The sequence below is a fragment of the Macaca mulatta genome, chromosome 9 (genome assembly GCF_049350105.2).
Source record: "Macaca mulatta isolate MMU2019108-1 chromosome 9, T2T-MMU8v2.0, whole genome shotgun sequence".
In the NCBI taxonomy this organism is placed as follows: Eukaryota; Metazoa; Chordata; class Mammalia; order Primates; family Cercopithecidae; genus Macaca; species Macaca mulatta.
Genome location: NC_133414.1, coordinates 89,741,334 through 89,761,037, shown reverse-complemented (window position 1 = coordinate 89,761,037; position 19,704 = coordinate 89,741,334). Strand labels below are relative to the sequence as shown.

General features: G+C 39.3%; 1 protein-coding gene across 8 annotated transcripts in view; it reads right to left on the bottom strand.

Moving 5' to 3' along the window:
- The window catches only part of ANK3 (ankyrin 3), a 701,075-nt gene that overhangs the window by 35,436 nt on the left and 645,935 nt on the right, over positions 1-19,704 (bottom strand). For 7 of the 8 annotated variants that reach the window (XM_015147572.3, XM_077946716.1, XM_077946717.1 and 4 more), the window contains 4 exons: positions 18,965-19,090; positions 18,088-18,210; positions 16,006-16,087; positions 3,444-3,518 (listed from right to left, as the gene is read on the bottom strand). In XM_015147572.3, coding sequence (XP_015003058.2) covers positions 3,444-3,518; positions 16,006-16,087; positions 18,088-18,210; positions 18,965-19,090 — 406 coding nt within the window. Of the gene's footprint in view, positions 1-3,443; positions 3,519-4,144; positions 11,963-16,005; positions 16,088-17,621; positions 17,649-18,087; positions 18,211-18,964; positions 19,091-19,704 lie in introns of all 8 variants that reach the window. The other variant, XM_077946715.1, reaches the window with a different exon arrangement.

Genomic DNA, 19,704 nt, shown 5'->3' with positions numbered 1-19,704 from the left:
TTATATACTTGGTTTCATAGCAAAGTAGTGACCATACGCAGGCTGTGACTTAACTCTCCTTAGGTAATGACTTATAATCAGTTGTTTTTTTTTTAAGACCATCTTATAAAGATGTTTAGACTTAGGTTGGGCACAGTGGACCATACCTATAATCCCAGCACTTTGGGAGGCTGAGGCAGGTGGATTGCTTACACCCGAGTTTGAGACCAGCCTGGGCAACATGGCAAAACCCCCATCTCCACACACACACAACAACAAAAACACAAAAATTAGCCAGGTGCGGTGGCGCATGCCTGTGGTCCCAGCTACTCAGGAGGCTGAGCTGGATCACTTCAGCCCAGGAGGCAGCGGATGCAGTGAGCTGATACTGGGCCACTGCACCTCAGCCTGGGCAATAGAGCGAGATGCTATCTAAAAAAATAAAAAAGATTTTTGGAGTTTGCAAAGAGGATGTTGCATGATTCTTTTAACTCAGCCAAATTCTCTACAATCTGAGCAAATTACAAGATACGTAGAGGTATACAATTCATGTATATGGCACAAGAGATGCTGATAGGGTTTGTGCTAAGCAGTCTTCATGAAGATATCTTTTACTCACATAATATTCCACCCTCTATGCCTTCAAGTTTCATAAACTCCACACAGGAGGTTATATGATGACTCCAGGCCAGATCATCTTATATGATATGAAGCTACTGAGTAAAAAAATAAAAGGGAGACAGCTTTCTGTCCACCTACTTGTATATACTCATATATACTCATATTCAATCTTGTAAATTGCAGAGTGTCTTTGGAAAGATACATATGATCTCAGTATTAGTGGCTGCCATGGAAGGGAAACTTAGCAGTCAGAGAAGGGAAGGAGACTTAGTTCCCACTGTATTTTTTTTTATATTAAAACAATTTATCAAGTGTGTGTTACCTTAAATGATAACAAAAAGTAAGAAATGGGCAAAAATGATCCCATGGAAAAGGAATTGGTCAAGACTCTATCCCCCTTACAAAATACTTCCAGCAATTTTGCAAAATGCATTCAGAGACTCAAAAAAGTCCGTTATCTTTTGACCAAGTGATTCACATTTAGAAATTTACCCTGACAATATATGAGTTGTATACAATGATTTATATACATGAATGTTCATTGAAAACAATCGCATGTTGAACAAAAGGATAAGAGTTAATTTAAGGCAGTGGCTTGCAAACAACTGTTGTGATCATGGCCTACAGTTAGAAATACATTATATATCATGGTGTTTACATAAATAAAATCAGATCTCCACAGAGCAAAATTTAGCCTTAATACACATAATACATAGTCATTTTCTTTTATATAATATTCCATTTAAAAACAAAAACAAAGCATGAACTGATTTCACGTGTCATTGAAGCATTGTGAACCACAGTTAGAAAACCACCATCATAAGGTACATCTATTGGATATTTTTTATGCATTAAAACCAAGATCAGAAAATACTGAATTTTGTAGAAAGACACAGTTACAAATAAGCAGATTACATTGTATGTATAACATGATAAAAAGTTCTTATTTTAAAAAAAGCACATAAGATGTTAATAGTGGTTTCGAGGGACAGATGTAAATTTTGTTCTCTTAAATGCTTAATATTCTTAATAATTATCATTGAGCATACAGTAATTCTAGTTAGAGAAGTTAATTATTTTTAGTTCTTCATCTCTGTGTCTTAAGAGACAACACTCCTACTGCCCAATAAGCCTTGAGGACAAAACTGTATCCATTGTCTAGAGACTTAATAAAGAGCAAAGACACTGACACTAGGAATTTTAGGTTTATGGCTTTTTGTCTGGCTACTATGCCATATCTCCAAAAATTTACTCTGACTGTATTTGCTTAAGGAAAATAACAGTTCTCGGCATATAATAATGCAAAACAAACATTTGCTCCAGTATATTTTCAGATTACAATGTCCAATGTCAAAATATAAATTTGATATTAGTAAATATTATACATTAACTCTCAACTGCCTACAAAACATTACTCAGACCACCTGTCTTTTCAGAACTCCACTCAGCTCCCAGCCATTAGCAGTATACCTGAGAGCAGAGACTAGGTTGATGAAGAGAGGAGGGTTTGATATGGGGTAGTGGTGGTGGGGGTGGACGGGGACTGGGGGCATTCAAAGGAAAAAACAATTAGATGAAATTGCTTCCTATTATCTAGTTTCATATTCTCCAATTAAATAGAGGTAACTATATGGAATGTATGTTGCTAATGGTATGCAAGATGAATTTAGATGTGATGATAATGAATATTTATTATTTGGCCATGCATTAAAAAATATACTTAACCCATAAAACTTAAAATTTCTGATTCATGTGAGGTAGGATTTTAAGGGTCCTGTTAAGCTCAGAATTACAATGCAGAATTGTCCAATTTGTCCAGTTGATATGGAATCTCATTATCTTTTATTTTATTTTGTTTTACTGAGATGGAGCCTCGCTCTGTTACCCAGTCTGGAGTGCAGTGGTGCGATCTCAGCTCACTGCAGCCTCCGCCCCCCGGGTTCAAGCGATTCTCCTGTCTCAGCCTCCCGAGTAGCCAGGACGACAGGCATGCACCGCCACACCTGGCTAATTTTTGTATTTTCAGTAGAGACAGTGTTTCACCCTGTTGGGTAGGCTAGTCCTGATCTTAAGTGATCTGCCTGCCTTGGTCTCCCACAGTGCTGGGATTACAGGCATGAATTTTATAGACTTCAACTTTTGTGAATTAAATGTATTTATTTACATACTTATCATATTTTAAAAATCACATTAAAAATTTTTAATTCAAAATTTAAACTGTCATTGTTTTCTTGTTTACAAAGATAATGCAAATAATCCTTTCCCATTATCAAAGTAATATAAGATTTTTCTTTTAAATAAATTTTTGAGCATAAAAGTGAGTTTACTTAAAGAAGAGTATCAGGTAAATAGAGTTTTATGTGTATATATCATAAAAATTGTGAAGAGGACTTCACAGTGAAGGACTAAAATTTGTGCAACCTAGGCATGGGTTAATTGAACTGTTGCCTAGAAAGCTGCTCTAAGGACATAAACCATGTGAAAGAATTTTGATTAATTAAGTCATAGGCCTTAGCTGTGTTTTCTTTTGTGCTACAAGATAAATTTGCTATTCAGTAAAAGGTTATCCTATACTACAGAAGTGACGTGAAGAAAATGCTTAAATTTAAGGTAAAATAAATTTAAATTTCTATTTCTTAGTGCATACGCATAGAAAAGGCTTTGGAAAAACACAGCATACAAGGTACAATCAGTATTTATCTCTGGGTAGATAAAGTTGGTGATAAAGATGTTTTTTACTAGTTGCTTGTTTCTATTTTTAAAATATATATATTGAACTGCTTGTGAGTAAGACAAAGAAATGAAGAAACTAATTTGTTTCATTCAGCAGTGTATACACTTACCTGTCCAACTAAGTCCCAGGTGATCGGCTACTATTGCCATCCTGATATCTGTCCGTTCACATGGACTCTGTGGACCTACGATTTACAATTTCTTAATTAAAATAATCATCAAGAAAGATACGATACTGGAAAATTGCTTTTAGCAGTATGCAGATTTTACAGAGAGACTAATGCTAACACTGTACACTTAAATGTGTCCTAGTCACCTACATGAACACTTCTTTGCACATGGCTCACTTGTTTTTCACCTGCATCAGGCCAAATGTCAGACTACATGGATGCTCAATGTAATGGGATTGAACATGCTGACGAGCTAGCTAGTTTACAACAGTTACAGAAGTGTCGTGTTGGTGAAAACACCATGATGGGATTTCAACATCTGTGCTTTTACTTTGACAGAATCATATCCATTAGCACATTAAAAAAAAAAAAAAGGTTGTTCATCTTGAATGACACCAATATCTTCAGCATGCTTCCCTAGCTGTCTACCGTGTAGTTTGGTCAAAAGGCAGAAAGAAGAGTATATACGACAGCACATACAGATGACAATGACATAATGAGAAACTACGGTTAAGTCACTCCACAGGCAATCACAACAGTTCATGCACTAGGGTCTACGAGTTGGAAAGTGTTTACAAACTATGCTCGTTCTCCAGGATGTGAGCAGAGTGCTCGAGAGACCTGACTGCCTTCATTCTCACCAGTCCTTCTACTGCTCCTTTTCTCACTGCCGGCCTTTTCACTCTTTGATTTTAAAGGTGCTGCCTCTGTTTTCTTATCTCTAGCAGACTTCGTTGTAACCGAAGGCTGGCCACCCCGGGAAGTCTCGGACAACGACGTGTTTCTTGAGGTACTTTCTTCCTCATCGGACAACTCGGACTGCATCTTTTTGTCTTCTTCAGAGAGGCGGTCCACAAGCTTTAAGGTCTCACCACTAATTCCCTTAAAATATTCAATGGAATGTTTACATACTTCCTTGAGCTGACTTTTCCTAACTTTAACTGTGCAGCTGGTGGTGGTGGTGGTGGTGGTGGTGGTGGTGGCAGTGGTGGTGGTGGTGGTGGTAGTGACACAGGTGGATCTTACCTTTACTGGCAACTTGGATGGAAGCTGTTTGGCCTTGCCTTTCTCTGGCTGCCCTTGCTTTTGTGTGGCACATGCTTTTCTAACTGCAACTATGTTATCCCTGTGTGTGTTTTTCACTGGAATTCTGGACTTGGCATCTACACATGAAGAAGTAGTAAGGGCTTTGGTGTTCTCAGATTGACTAACCTGCTTCATTTTACTCGCTTTAGTGTTTGGCATATGGTTCGGTGGGAAGGTATCTTTTGGTGAAGTGGCCTTTACGGGAAGTTTGGATTTTTGCCTAATCCCTATCAATTCCTTTGTTTTTTGCTGTTCTCCAAGAACTTTCTGCTTATCTCTTATACAGTGTCCTTGTAGTACCCCTGTCTTTTTTCCTGATGAGACTTTCACTGGGTTGTCTTTCTCTGTGGTACAAGTGGGTGCAGAATGTTCTGTGAGAACTACATTATTTATAATGTTATCTGTCTGTATAGTGGAAGAATCCAAATTGTTGTTGTTATTAAAGTTATCTTTTTGAAAATCATGTTTTTCATGGGGCCTAACGCCCGTCTGGCTATTGGCTGTATTTGAAATCACTGTTAGAGTTTCATTTTCTAATCCCTGACAACTGGTCATCACCGCTTCTATCTTATCTGTTATTTCTCCAGGGCCTTCTTTCTTCATGGTCATGGTGGATGCAGAAATTCCCATTTTTATAGGCGTGCGCAACTTGGGGTCAACTTTAGAGGTGTTAGTGGCTGCTGCTGCTTTCTCCAGGGAGCCACTACTGGATGTGCCTTCCTGACACTCTCCGCTGGTCGGGATGCTGGGGTTAGGTTCCACTGTAGGTGTCTCTACATTTCTCTCTAGATTGGTTTCTACAGTGGTGTCCCCTGACTGTGGCTGTGGTGTGGCAGTGACCATACTTTTATCCCCTTCCCCCTGGTCCCCTGACTTCCCTTCAGAAGTATGCTCACCAATCTGGAAAAATTGGAGCCTCTCTTCAACAAAATCCCTCTTGCTCATGTCAATTGCACCACTGCGAGTCATCTCAAACATTTTTCCTTCATGAAATGGGAAGGGGTTAGGCTCACTAGTTGGGGTACTTTCATCAGTTGGCGTTCTGGCTGGCGTTGTATCAGGGGTTGTTGCTGGAGAGCGGTCTTCTACTGCCAGCCCAAATGGCTTAGTTTCATCTTCCCGTGATTTACTGTCAAAAACTTCATCATCCCCTCGGTTATTGGACCAAGGGTCAAAATCTAGACCTTTGGTAGCTACTGTTTTAAAAGGAGTGGCAAATTCTTCATCTACTTTGTAACTGAAGTAAGTATCAGGAAACACTGATCTGTCAGGATGTCTGCCTTCCAGCGTGAAGAACTGGGCCCCTGACTTCTGATCAGTCTTATCAGGAGTCCTTTCAGATGAAGAACTTTTATAAGGTGGCTTGTCTTCATCTGGTCCCACCTTTCCCTCCTCCTCAATAACTTCGAGTTTACTTTGGCTAAAAGAGCGGTCAGCTGGCTTCAGAATGCCCTCTGTGTTCCAGATATCTTTCTTAATTTCCATGACTTGACTTGGGAGTTTAGAATCACTCTCTGTCAAGCCATCATCTTCATCTTGCAGGTCATAGCCATCCAGAGAGTCGATCTCTGTGGCATCCGTGTCATGAGAAAACTCTGCTGTGGTGGCAATGGAACACTCTGTGATGGACTGGTCATTGTTCCCATTCTGGGCAGTTTCATTCTGAGGTGAATCAAGGCCAAGGCCAAATTCATTATCTTTTCCAGATCCGTTACTTTCCAGTTCCTTCTGGTTGGAAGCCTTTTCAACAGAAGCTTTGGATTTTTCTTTTTGTTCGTCATCCGCTTCCTTTAATTTGAACGTATATTTTTTAACTGGGACTGGCTGATAAATAGATTCGTCATCACTCGAATCACTGACGTCTGCCCCGGGAGGAACTGGTGAAGGTGGCTGCACTCTAATGACAGGTTCAGCCAGCTGGTACTTGTCATGCTCATCTTGCAGATTGACTTCAATCATGTCAACCTCTTTTTCTGGGAGAAAATGATGCTTCTTATCTGACTCAATCTGGTCCGCATCCAGTGGTGGAGGAGGGGGAAATTCAATATAGGCAACTCTGTTATTTTTGGGTCTTTGGTTAGAGTCTTTGCTCACGTCATGAGGCATTTCACGTGCGACTGCTGTTTCCTCCACTGTAGTCTGCTTTAGGGAGGTTGACTTGGCCTGTTCCTCCTCCTCTGACTCCTCAGAAACCTCGGGAATTGGGCTGGGTTTGCCTGGTATATAAGCTATGAGCGAGTCAGGTGTCTTAGATGTAAATTCGTAACTCACTTCCTCTGAACTGGGCGTTTCTGGGGTTAAAGGGCTTTTCCCAGAGCTGTCTAGAAAGGATACTTGCTCTAGAGTATCATCTTCTGGACTACCTTGGGGAGAAGGAGGTTGCTTTTGCTGTCTAGTTGTATAAAAGGTGCCCCTGGTTTCTTGCACTGTCTTACATTCCTGACTTATGATTTTTTTTACACTTCCTTGTTGTATCTCCTTTTCATATTGCTTCCCCACTTGTACAAAACTGACATAAACGGGTAAAGTTTTTATCTCTTTCCCTCCCTCTGTCTGGGCTAGTGGTGCGAGTTTTTCCAATCCATCAATGGGACTGTGGTCGAATACATCACTAGAGGGAGATTCCTTTCCTGGGCTAAACTCTAAAGAATCAGGAGATTTGGTGGGGGAGGTTTCGGTTTCCTCGAGAGGTGGGCATAAACCTACATAACTCTGGTGTTTGGAAACTTTGCTGATTTCTGAATAGGTAACTTTTTCATCTTCTATAGAATTAAAGTGCTGTGTCTCAACTGTCTCTTTACTCATGCTTGACTGGGACAATTTTGGGGATAGTTCATGTTTTGGAAAGGCCGACTGTTCACAAAAACCATCAGAAATGTCAGAAGACAGCATTCTCCTCTCATCAGCAACTCTGATGGGAATGTGTGACATTGCTGAGCTCTCGCTCCTCCTGGAAGGCTGATCAAGCAATCCACCTGGATGGTCCCCTTCTTTCACAACATATTCCCTATATAAGACTTTTTTGGAGGGAGATTTTACAGTCATTTCTTTAATTTCTGAGAGAGAGCCATTTGTTAACAATTTGTGTTCTCTCTCAGTCACAGACATAAATTCACTCTTTTGATCAACACTTTTACTCTCAGGGTGACCAATGTGATTCTCTCTTACATCATGAACAAGTACATGCGAAAGTTTCTCTTTCTGAGACTTATTGTTAGTGGCTCCCGAACTCTCCCAGGTTCTAAAGACCTTTTTGTCCCATGGTCCCCTAGTTGCTAAATCTGAGGTTATATGACATGCCAAGTCTTTAGCCTGCTGCTCAGAAAAAGAGTCAGGCACTGCTTTACTTGACATTTCAGTTCTCTGTTTTTTCACATTATCAGAGCCAGAATCATTTACAACAATTTCGTTGCTTTGGGCATGCTCATCTTTGGCTTTTAATACCATAAAATCTTTTTGCACAGATACACTTTCATCTGGGAGGTCTATGGCCTTCTGCTGTTTTTCTCTAGCAAAAACTTGGTAGACGGGTAGCTTGCTCTCCTGTATTTTTTTAACTGGGATTCTGGACTGGCCATCTGACTTTCTGTCTTCTTGAGACATGTCCTTACTTTTTGCATGTGTGCCTTGTTCAAATTTTAATCTAATGGAACTGAGTTTAGATTGTTTGAGCTGGAATCCAGACTGGGGCCCATCCAGTGCTTTGCTCTGTGAAATACTTCCTTTGGCTTCCACTGTGGACTTGCTGTCCTCAGTCTGTTGGGAGAGAACCGTCTTCTCTGGGCTGCTGGGGAGACTGGGTGCCTTCTCCTCGGCCTTGGGGAAGCCTTGTCCATCAGGGCCATGCTGTCTTGTCTTCACCCATTCATCACTGGATGCCAGCAGTTCTGTCAGCAGCACTTTCTCAGGGCTGCTACTGGTAGGGCTTTGAGAAGAATATTCTTTGCCATTTTTAGGGCGTGCCTTTTTCTCTGGGGACTGCAGTTCATCATTGAGCTTTTCAGTTTTGTCACGAAAAAACTGTGACACTTCAGTCAGTTTTTCTTCAGCCTCCTTCACAGTCCTGTCCACCCTATCTTCATAAATCAACTTCTCTCTACCTCTGTCTAATCTGTCCTCAGTAAAGCGCATCCACATGGCATGTTTTGGACTACTAACATTGCCAGAATAGTGCAACACTGTCACTTTATCAAAATGCTCATCTTTAGACACTTTACCTACACCATTTTCAGAAACATCTTTATAGATTTTGGAGAGAATTTCTTTTTTGGGGGCAGTGGCTACTTTTTCTCTGGACCGCTTATCAGACCCCTGTAACTCTGAGCTAGGGGGTCCTGCATGGTCTGTAACCGATTCCTCAGTATCAGAATGAGATACATCTAGCTTTTCTGACAGAAGCATTTTCTCAGCAAACCTGTAAGACTCCCCTCTTAGTTCTGACAACTCATCGTCATGGTATTCTATTGAGTGTTGACTCAAAAGCTTCAATGTTTTATAAGAGTCATCAGATATGAGTTGAGCAGAACTAGGGCGGCTATCTTCTTCTTGGGACACAGGAGTGTTTACTCTGGAAGACTCCAGATAAGAAGGCAATGACTCTTCAGCAGTAAGTTCCTCTTCTTCTTGCTGACCCTGTTCCTCTGAACAAGGAAAAGCATCGTGTTTTTCTGGCAGAAAATCTTTTAGGTTAATATCTCCCCGGGATAAGTCTTTCTGATACACATACATTTCTTTTTCTGGATGCTTTTTGGTTTCTCTAATAATGACTTCAGTGGGCTCAGCTTGGTTACCTTTTTCGATGTGGACTTCTATTATACGCTCCAGTTTGGGTTTCATTTGGTTGTCCTTCTCTGCATGCTGGGCTGAGGTTTCAGCAGCAGACTTGTGAACATCTGGAGACACTGCCGACTTATGTTCAAACAGACCTGCCAGTTCTTTGGAAGGATCCCGCCCGGACTGAAAGGCCTTCATGATGTCATGGACTGACATGGTTTCTTCAATTCTTTCAGATGCACCTTCACCGCCTGGTGGAGAATGATAAACCATTCTGGTGGTTGTGGTTATGTGAGTTTCTTCTTTAACACGCATGCCTTTGCTTAAAACCCGATTGTGGTCATCTTCTTCGCTACTGGCTTTCATTTGAAATGCTTTAACTTTTTCTTTAATACTAGAGGTGGTGGGTGTTGGTTCCAATTCCATAAAAGTAGGTGAAGGTTTAGGTGACACAGGCTCCTCTGGTTGGGTCTGGGGAATATCCCCAGCTGAGGGCTCATAGCTCCTGATAACATGAACCACTTCAGTTCTTGTTTCTGTAATGACAGGAGGGATGGGAACTTCATGAAAAAGTGGTTTAGGACCAGTGCTTTCAGCGCTTTGTGGGGCTGAAGGTGTCTTTTCACTTCTTGTTTCAAAGCCACTGTCAGACAAGGGACTTTTATCTTGGTCATGTTGAGAAAAGTCATCAGGAGACTCTAAGATAGTATCTGTTCCAAAAAAGGAATCAGCCATTTTACACAATTCTTTCTCAGAGGTGGAAGGCCTCATGGAGGCTGGAGGCATTTTGAGTTTGTGTTCCTGCAAAGCAATTGCTGGTTTTAAAACTCTTTTCTGTCTCTCCTCACCATCCTTCTTTGCGTCTTCAAACTTGTATTTTAAGTTTGTCAGTGAACTACTCCCAATATCATTTGTTAGGTAATCAATAACTTTGGTCAAGTTATAATCCTTTTCGGAGGCGGCTTTTGCTTTTACTTGCACTCTCTCTGGCAGAGATGGAGAATGGCTCGCAGCAGCTTGTTGTCTGGCTTCCCGGATTTCTTCCGAACTAAATTCTATCCAGTCATCTTCGGGAGAGTGTCCTTTGTCACTCTTTGGTGATTTGGGCGATCCTTTATTATCTACACACACATCCTTTTTAAGGATTTCACTAACTTTCACTAAGTCTTCCTTTACTTTCTCTACAATTTTGAAAGGTTCTTCATCATCAATTCTCCCTTCTTTTGGGAGTTCAGGTTGGAATGGCTTCTCCTCAGGCACATCTGTCTGTAGTATTGCGGTCATCCGCATTAGGTCCTCTTTCATTTCAGCCACGTCTTTTAGTATCTCCTGACTGGAAGATAAAGAAGATGGTGTAGACAACTTAAGGGCAGAGGGTGCAAGGAACAAAGAGGACTTAACTGGAGATGAAGTTCGATTGAAGTGAGGCTGAGGACGTGTCTCCGTAGTCAATGTTTTAATGGGTGACAGCAAGGCTGCTGCTGATTTTGTAAATGAATTAGAGTCTGGAAGTTTCTTTAATGCTGGTTCTGACAAAACATTGACTACAGAGTATACTGGCACTGTTATAATTGATGAAGTTACAGATGAGGTAGTTGCAGATATTGACGACCCAAGGGATGTATAGAGTGCACTTGCGGAAGGAGTTCTTAGAGACTGAAAAGCTGATGGTGCTGCAGAAACATAGGACCTGAGTGGGGAAAATGGCATTGCAGTCGTGGTAGAAAACACTTTCTCAACTGTGTCAGTGGCTGCACTGACCACAGAGCTCACAGAGTTTGTAGCTGAAGAAATTTTTTCCTGTAACGTGGCAGTGGCTTTGCATCCATTAATTAAAGTTGAAGATGATGGATATTTTAGAGGGGAAATAGATCCGTTGACTAATGCTACCTCTGCATGTCCAGGCATCTGCTTCACAGGTGATGAGAGAGAAGATGCCATTGTAACTTTGGCTGATGAAATGACATCAACTGCTGATTTAACTGGAGACACCACTGACTTTAAAGGTGAAGATATTAGCGGTGCTGCTGATGTAATAATTGACTTAAATGGCAAACTTGAGGAATACATATTAATGTTTGATTTGGGGGAGGCAGGGGGTGTCATAGTAATCGATGACCTCTCCAAAAGAGACCCTGCTGTAGTCACTGGAGAGGTTCGAGAGGAAAACGTAGAATTGGATGCCAGCCCTTTTAAGGACGTAGCTTCCGTGACTGCGGGAGCTCTAGCCAGGGTACCAGAGGAAACTTGGATATTGTATGGAGATTGTGACACCACAGTTTTTATCGGCGAAGAAATTGTCCGAAAGGATCTAATTGGAGATGCCACGTCACTAATGGATTTAACTGAAGATGTAGTTGATGCGCCTAATGTGGATTTGATTGGAGAAGGCGTCGAAACAGACCATATTGATTTTAACGGAGAAGCTGATGGCGTATTAGAGGAAGAACTTGATAAAGAAGTGAAGCCTGACTTGGCTGGCCCGGGCACTGTAATCGGAGCTGTTGTCCAGGACTGGTATGGTCTTGTAGAAAAGAATGGCTTGTATGAGTAAGTGGTGGGGAGGGATCTTGTTGCTCCTGTACTCCGTTCAACTGTTTCTTAAATTTTAAAATGAAATCAAACACAAAAATCAACAAAAATGGTTGAGAAACAGAGAGACCAGAGAAAAAAATTGGTCAGTAAACTTTGAAATATTACAAAAGCAAGTACAATTGTTTGCATGATTTAGAATGGAAGAGGCAAAAGGAACAATTAAGAGGAAAAATAAATTTCTACAGACATAACTAATCCAAAGTTAAAAAAAAAAAAACCACTAAATAAAAAAACAGAGTAATGTGAAATGAAAGAAAAAGCACATTGCAACCAAAGAGGCAAACAATGAAAAATAGAAAACACGAGGAAAGAATTAATGATGAGAAAAATAACCATAATGGAAAACTGTTCCCTACTTCCTATTGACTTTCTTATGTGTTGGTTTTGAAATATCAGTAGCCGTTCTATTTTGCCTGTATAGGTACATGTTTGTTTCGTGCAACCATACAACTTTCATTTTAGTAATTTCTAATGTCCTCTCTCTCCTTTAGCCTTTCCATGATACAGATTGCACCTACTTAGAACCATTTCAATATATGTAGCTATACATTAAATATCTAAAACTTTTTTCAAAAACCACTCAAGCCTATTTCATGCAGAATCCAAAATAACTTTTAAGTGACAGGCAACTGATGTGCAAACTGTGAAGCCACTGGATTTTAAATCTGTATCTCCCATGCACAGTTCGGTTATGCTTTACACCCATAAAAAGCCAATAAGAGCAAGAAGTTTTCTGAGTCAGAATTAAAAAAACAAACAAACAAACAAAGAAAAGGAATGTTTGCATTTATCTTTTCCATGCAGTATATTCCTTTTGATGAGGGGAAAAGAAAACATAATATGAAATGACTTTAAAATGCATGTGTACATATACACACACAAAGAAAAAAAAAACAGAAAATATGGTTCATGGTTACCATAAGCAAGCAAAGCAACTGAAAACATTTTATCATGCACAATATATCATGGCAAACAAGCCAATGAAGTAATACAATTCCTATGCCATATTATGCACAATATATAACCTTTAAAAGATATTTTCATGAGGGCATTTAGAAAGAAGAGTACACTTTTTCCATGAGATATGAAGTCTTGGTACCTTTTGAGATTTTAGGAAAATATTTTCTACTGCACATTATAAAATCACCTGCAACTAAATATGTCCACGTCTGTAACTCTTCATTATGGATAAAAGCATATAGTTTATCTCAGATATTTTTTCATAACCTAATCTACATTTAATTTTCAAAAGCTGTCATGGGGGACATCTAAAAAGTACATTTGTATTTTTAACACCCCATATTTAAGTACCTACAGTAGGATATGTGGGGTGTGTGTATATATGTTTATCAATTTCAAAGGGACCAGTTCTGGTGCCTTCCCATAATATTCATGGGACTCATGGATATCACAAACACCGAAGCAGTCATGAGGTAGACCTGCCACTAGGAAGAATGGATATAGTAATACCAGCATTTCTTCTGGCAATGGAGCAAGAAACACACAAATGAAGTAAGCACACTTGCTGGGGAGCACAAACACATACTTGGTCCTCTCTGCCTCTACAACTCAAACAAACCAAGCTGGTCACAGAGATTTGCAAGGCCTGCCAAAGGCTAACGTTCTACATCAAAGTTGAATACAGCTTTGCTCCAAGAAAGCCCTGGTTCAGAATAGTGAAACTCAAAGAGAAAATGAGAATCTGCTTCAGCTTTTATGTTGTTCTTCATGCGGTGCCTGTGCCATTGCTACAATCCAGTCCTTGGATTAGCAGCACTCCGACAAGGGTGAAGATGTTCATTCCTAGTGTACATTTAAATTCAAACATTTCGAACATATCCTTTCCTAGGCTTACATATTATTCCAAAGAAAGTGGAAGAACTAAGGAAAAACTCGCCTATTCATTACCCCTTCTTGCCATAATTCTCAATATTATACTGCTGAACTCTTTTGGAAATGCCACGCTGCAAATGGAAGGTTTGGGGATTCCCTCAATTCAATGATTTGAGCTTAGTCTGTGTCTCACAAGCATTTATTTTTGTAACTATCAGACACTGACAAAGCATGTGTCCTTTACCACTGAAGGCTGGCTCTTTCAGGCAAAGAAGTCTTTTGAACCATGTCTATGGTTTTATACTTTGCAAGGAATGACCAACCTACCAATCTGTTACACGTTTTATGCTTTAAAGACATATGTTTTGGGATCCCTTTATAACAGGGAATTTCTGGATGTCAGGCACTGAACTAATCCAGAATCTTTTTCCTGGGGGGGAAGGGGTTGGAAAGGCAGCGTGGTAAGGGAAAAGTGGCATTCACTTGGAGTTCCCATAACACCAGTTTTGAGACTTAGTTTTCTTTTAGTCACTTCCTATGCCTATTCATTTCCTTGTTTACCACGCTTATGTACCCTTTCATAAAACAGAAGAGTTCCCTCCTCTTCTACCAAAAGTCCGGGAACACAAGCTGTATACGCCTTAGCTGGATCTAATCTGTAACACTATGATAAGTGGGAAACATTCAATGGACTTGGCCTTAGTGACCAGAATCAGACGGAAACTCACCTGCCTGAAGGGGCCTCCGACCTAAAGCAGCTGGTCCATTGATCCTGTCCAAAGGTTAACAATGTTGCCTATGGGGTCTTAACCAATTACCCACTGAGGCTCTCCAGGGAAAATAGTATTCCAAAGAAAACCTCCTCAATGTATTCCAGTTCTACTGGAAACCATCTAGCTACACACACACACACACACACACACACCCCTCTTCTGCTCTGTAGCATAATATGAGTTAATTTCAGCCCTTATGTTTCTGGGAGGATTTAGACATTTCTGCTAGAGGAGAACTGAGATCTGAGGAAACATTCTTGAATGTGGTAGGTTTCTTTCATTTCTCTTATATTCTCCATTTTGTATTTGAATATAAAAACTTCTCTAATAGACAAGGGGCTAGGCTCCAGAAGATAATGCTAAGACCATCTCAACTAAGTAGCGCAGTAGTGTCCTGCCGCAGATCTTATATGCTACGCTGTTGGCCCACAAAAACAAGACTTCAGAAAAGGTGGGAAAAGCCAAAGTTGTGACTCTTACTGGCAAATTTCCAAACCTCCTTGAACTTAAGAAACTGTGTCAATGGGAAACAGCCAGGAATTATTCACTAATTAAAAAATAATTTTTGTATAATTTCCTCTCATTTAGAATGAGGAGAATGGTTAAAGTGGCACCAATATGTCAGTCAAATACAGTGCTGTGCTCAGTACTCTTAGTTCCCTGCTGGTGGAGGGTGTTATCTTGAGGGCTGTAGAGATCACCAGAGGTGATGATTACAAGGATGAGGGAAGGAAAGGGAAGAGGAGGCAGAGAGAGAGAGAGAGAATATATAAACAGATATGACTGAATGAATCTATATCTTCATAAGTGCATGCCAGCTAACAATGAATGAAAACAATCATTGAGAAAAGAAAAGGGCCTAACTGGTCTAGTGAAGACCAGCCTTAGCACCGATATTTTAATAAAGGACAGGAGGAGAGGAAGTGAGAGTGAGGGAGGGCGGAAAGAAGAAACCTGTAAAGAAGTGCTACCTCAAGAAGACAAGGAAATGTGATTCTTGCAAAGTAGGAAGAAAAAGAATCGGGACTAGGATATGACAACCTATCTATACTGAGAAAAATGAGATGACAAAGTGTCATTTTTCTACCATTCCAAATATGAGTAATTTTTTTCATCTGAGCATAGATCTAAAGCAACTTTCATATTTATCTCCTAGCATAGTTAAAGTAAAAATCAAGGTGTTAAAAGAAAAGTAATAGATATTTCTAATTTAAAAATAGGTAATGGCTTTAAAAACTGTTTTGAAGTATGAGCTAGGGGTGTGTTTACCTCGCATCTTCAACTAGGCACAAAATATTACTTAGGTTTGTATGATAGGGTTTTCCTGCAGGCAATTTTTCTTTTACCATTGACTTTCCAAATGATAAAATTTGCTTTGTATAGAAAAAATGTCTCTTCTTATGAAAATCCACATAGATTAGTAAATGTGTTAGGAAACTCACTCATTCCAGGCTCAGTCAAGTAGCTGTAGCGCTTACGTAAAGCTAAGGATGCGAAGCTCTGTCGTCTATCTGTTTTCTCAATCTGAAAAGGAAAAAAAAAAAAAAGGCAACTCTATTTCCAACTTCCCTGTGACATCTTCACAGTTCTAAAACATTTTGTAGGATGGCATGTTGATAAGTTGTTTATTTTCCTTCTTAGGAAATGTTGATTTCCTACTGGGATTTTATAGCCCCACCCCCCGTGTCTTAACCAAAATCATTATTTGGCAAATTTAAGAGCACCAACACAGCAGACTACAGGGAAGTACAAGTAAAAGACAAGCATTACAGAGACTTCTGATGCTGAGCAGTAAATTTTCCTGGATCTGTTCATATCGAAAGCACATATATCACAAAGTACACTCACTCTATGTGAGTACATTCAAGGGAGAAAGGCACACAAAGTTTATTATTCCAATTACTGCTGGGGTTTCTGTACGTTAATAGGCATAAAGTGTAGATGAGGAGATTGAAAACAGATGAATGGTTTTGTTAGAAGTACATTTTTTTTGGGGGGAGAGGGGGCGGAGCGGGGTAGGGACGGAGTCTTGCTCTTGTCACCCAGGCTAGAGTACAGTGGCCAGATCTCGGCTCACTGCAACCTCCGCCTCCTGGGGTCAAGCAATTCTGCCTCAGCCTCCTGAGTAGATGGGATTACAGGCATGCAGCACCATGTCCAGCTAATTTTTGTATTTTTAGTAGAGACGGGGTTTCGCCATGTTGGCTAGGCTGGTGTCGAACTCCCGACCTCAGGTGATCCCCCCACCCCACCCCCGCCTCGATCTCCCAAAGTGCTAGGATTACAGGTGTGAGCCACCGCGCCTGGCCAGAGGTACTATTACTGAGTCCTAAGGCTACTTGATTCTATTTATTACTATTGAGTGGGATTTAAAAATCTAATTGTCATATAACTTAGAGAAACATTAGGAGGCAACTTGGTTGAACTATATTCTTAAAAAAAGGTCAAGATAAATTTCTTTAGTGAGAATATCAAAGATTTATCAATAGCTAGTAAGCAAATATTTTATATCACATACAACATAAGTTATTTGTACAATAAAATTGCACATATTAAACGTGATCTTGATTTAAATGTTATAACATGCTGGATAGTAGGATATAGTTGATAGTAAAATAGGCACATGAAACTTTTGCAAAATGTCTATTTGGCAGGTCCGAAGGTAGTGGGTTATCTCAATTGACTGTTCACAGTCAGTCATAGATAGACTTCCTGGTCCTACTCTTTCCCCCTTTCTCACTATTGCACTTGACTTGTCTAAAAAAAATTTTAATGTTTATTTATACATGCCAATCTATCACATTTAAAAATGTTTAAAGAACTTTAGTTTCTAAATCATTAGCTGTATTATAATTTTGTTGAATATATTTAAATACTCTTAAGTACGTGTGGAAGAAGAGTGAACCATTTAAGAAAAATATATACCCTTTTACCTACTTAAGACCTGCAAAAATATAATTTATATGTTTCCCACACTTTAGCCCTCTGCAACTTCTGTCATACAGATGCAATTTCTATTCTACTTCTGATAGAATAAAAGCAGAAGTGTTTATATTACCTCATCATCTTGATCTGACTCTGTCTCCTTTTGGTTCCAAGATGCATTGCAGAGACAAGGAATATTATAATGTACAGCAGGGAAAAGAATATCAGGATATGAAAAGGACTGAGTAGGGAGCACAAATGCAAGCTGATTTAGAAAGCAAAGCAAATAAAAAAAAAAAGCCAACAAAAAATATCAAGAACTGTACATCCATGGCAAATTAACATATGACATTATTTGAAAGCATAAAAATCTATGCGCTACCAGCAGAAGCAAAAGCGATAAACAGAGAAGACTCCATCATACAAACTGTAAGAATTTGACACCACATTAACAAGACTTAGGCAGTCTACACGAGGAGACTAATACAACTTCAGTTTTAAGAGCTTTATTCATGTTACAAAGCATTCCTTAATTGCATACCAAAGGCCCACTTCTTCAAGACCAGGGAAAGATGATTTAAAGCAGTACTAAAAGATACCTTTTTATGTGCTGGCAGAGTGATATTTAAGTTGCAAACCGCTGTCTGAGGCAGTCCTTTTGTTGTCTTTGGTTCTTTCAGAAAAGACAGACGACCACAGGGCTCTTGGCTGGTGTCTCTAATCTAGAAGAATTTTGGTAGTTGATGGTTATAGAATGAGACTTATCTGAGGATTTTTAACTGTATAAGAGTTAAATATGTTTGTTTTAACAAGCCCTATGAGAGGCAGGAAAGGTAAAGGGAAAAGATGATTACAATTATGAAGCAAATGGGGCAGTCACATCCGAACTCAGCAAGAGTTAGATGCCCGATTCCTAAACGCAGGATTGTTGTGTCTGATGATCTAATCCTGACAATTCATAATATAATCTGAGTTATGTGCATTTTCCTTCTAACAGTTTTTTTTTTTTCCTGAAAGCTCCAGCTTTTGCAATAGTAACAGCAAATAATAATAATAAAACAATTTTCCTATCTCCTTTTATTCTTGGAGAAAGAAGATCCCTCTAGAATGTCCCTGGGCTCTACCAGAAATGAAAATGAAACTTGAATACTGAATTTGCATTTCATCCATTATTTAATTACTGAATATTAGCCAGAAATAATACATTGTGTTACTCTAGATTGTTTGGTTTTACAAATGTTTGCTTAAACATAAATGTTATTGAACTCTTTAAAAAATAAAGATCCTTTTTACCAGTTATAAAGCTTCACTGGTTTGAAAGTATAATCTGGTAGAACCAGAACAAAAATCTGACTTTATGAGTTCAGATTTGATGGGATATTACAAATTAAATAAATCATTAAAACCTTTTATTTTTATTCTCTAAGAGTATTTTTTCCCCCATAATTCACAGATTCTCTGTTAAAGACGATTTACCTTGATGGAAAATGGCAGTCTATTTTCTTTGAAAGCATAAAAGTTAAAAACAAGTTGCTGTCCTCCTTTGGTAAGTGGGGCCAAATTTCCATAACAATCAACATAAATAGGTTTTCCTTCCAGAACCTTTTAGAGTAAAAGAAATAAATGATTTAATGTTAATCTGAGTTTGAAATATTTTGAGATTTTATGTCACATAACATGAAAAGACTGACATGATACTATGTCACATTTGTCTCTGTTAGGCAGTTACTTCTGTGGTGCTATTTGCAATAAAAATAATGTTGTGTGCTTACAATTCACCAATTGTAATTGGAATCCATAGCATGGACATATACAGAACAGAATTATACATTTATTTTTATTCTGGCAACTTTAAAAATATTTAATAATGTGCCTGACATCAATCACTTATTTGTACAGATTTTGAAAGCTATCTCTCTTTTTTTTTTTGGGCTGTTAGATCCTTACATGTTCACTGGGTTTGAAAAAGGAAAATCATAGTAATGTGTATAAACAGTGATTCTGGAAAGTAGGTAACTCAAGTGGCCACAAAAAAATGGAGACCATAACTTAAATTCATTAGTACTATGTTTTAACCAGTTAAGACAGCACCAAAGACACTTAAAATAATTTGAGTATTGGCCGGGCGTGGTGACTCATATAATGCCAATGCTTTGGGAGGCCAAGGCAGGTGGATCACGAGATCAGGAGTTTGAGACCAGCCTGGTTAACACGGC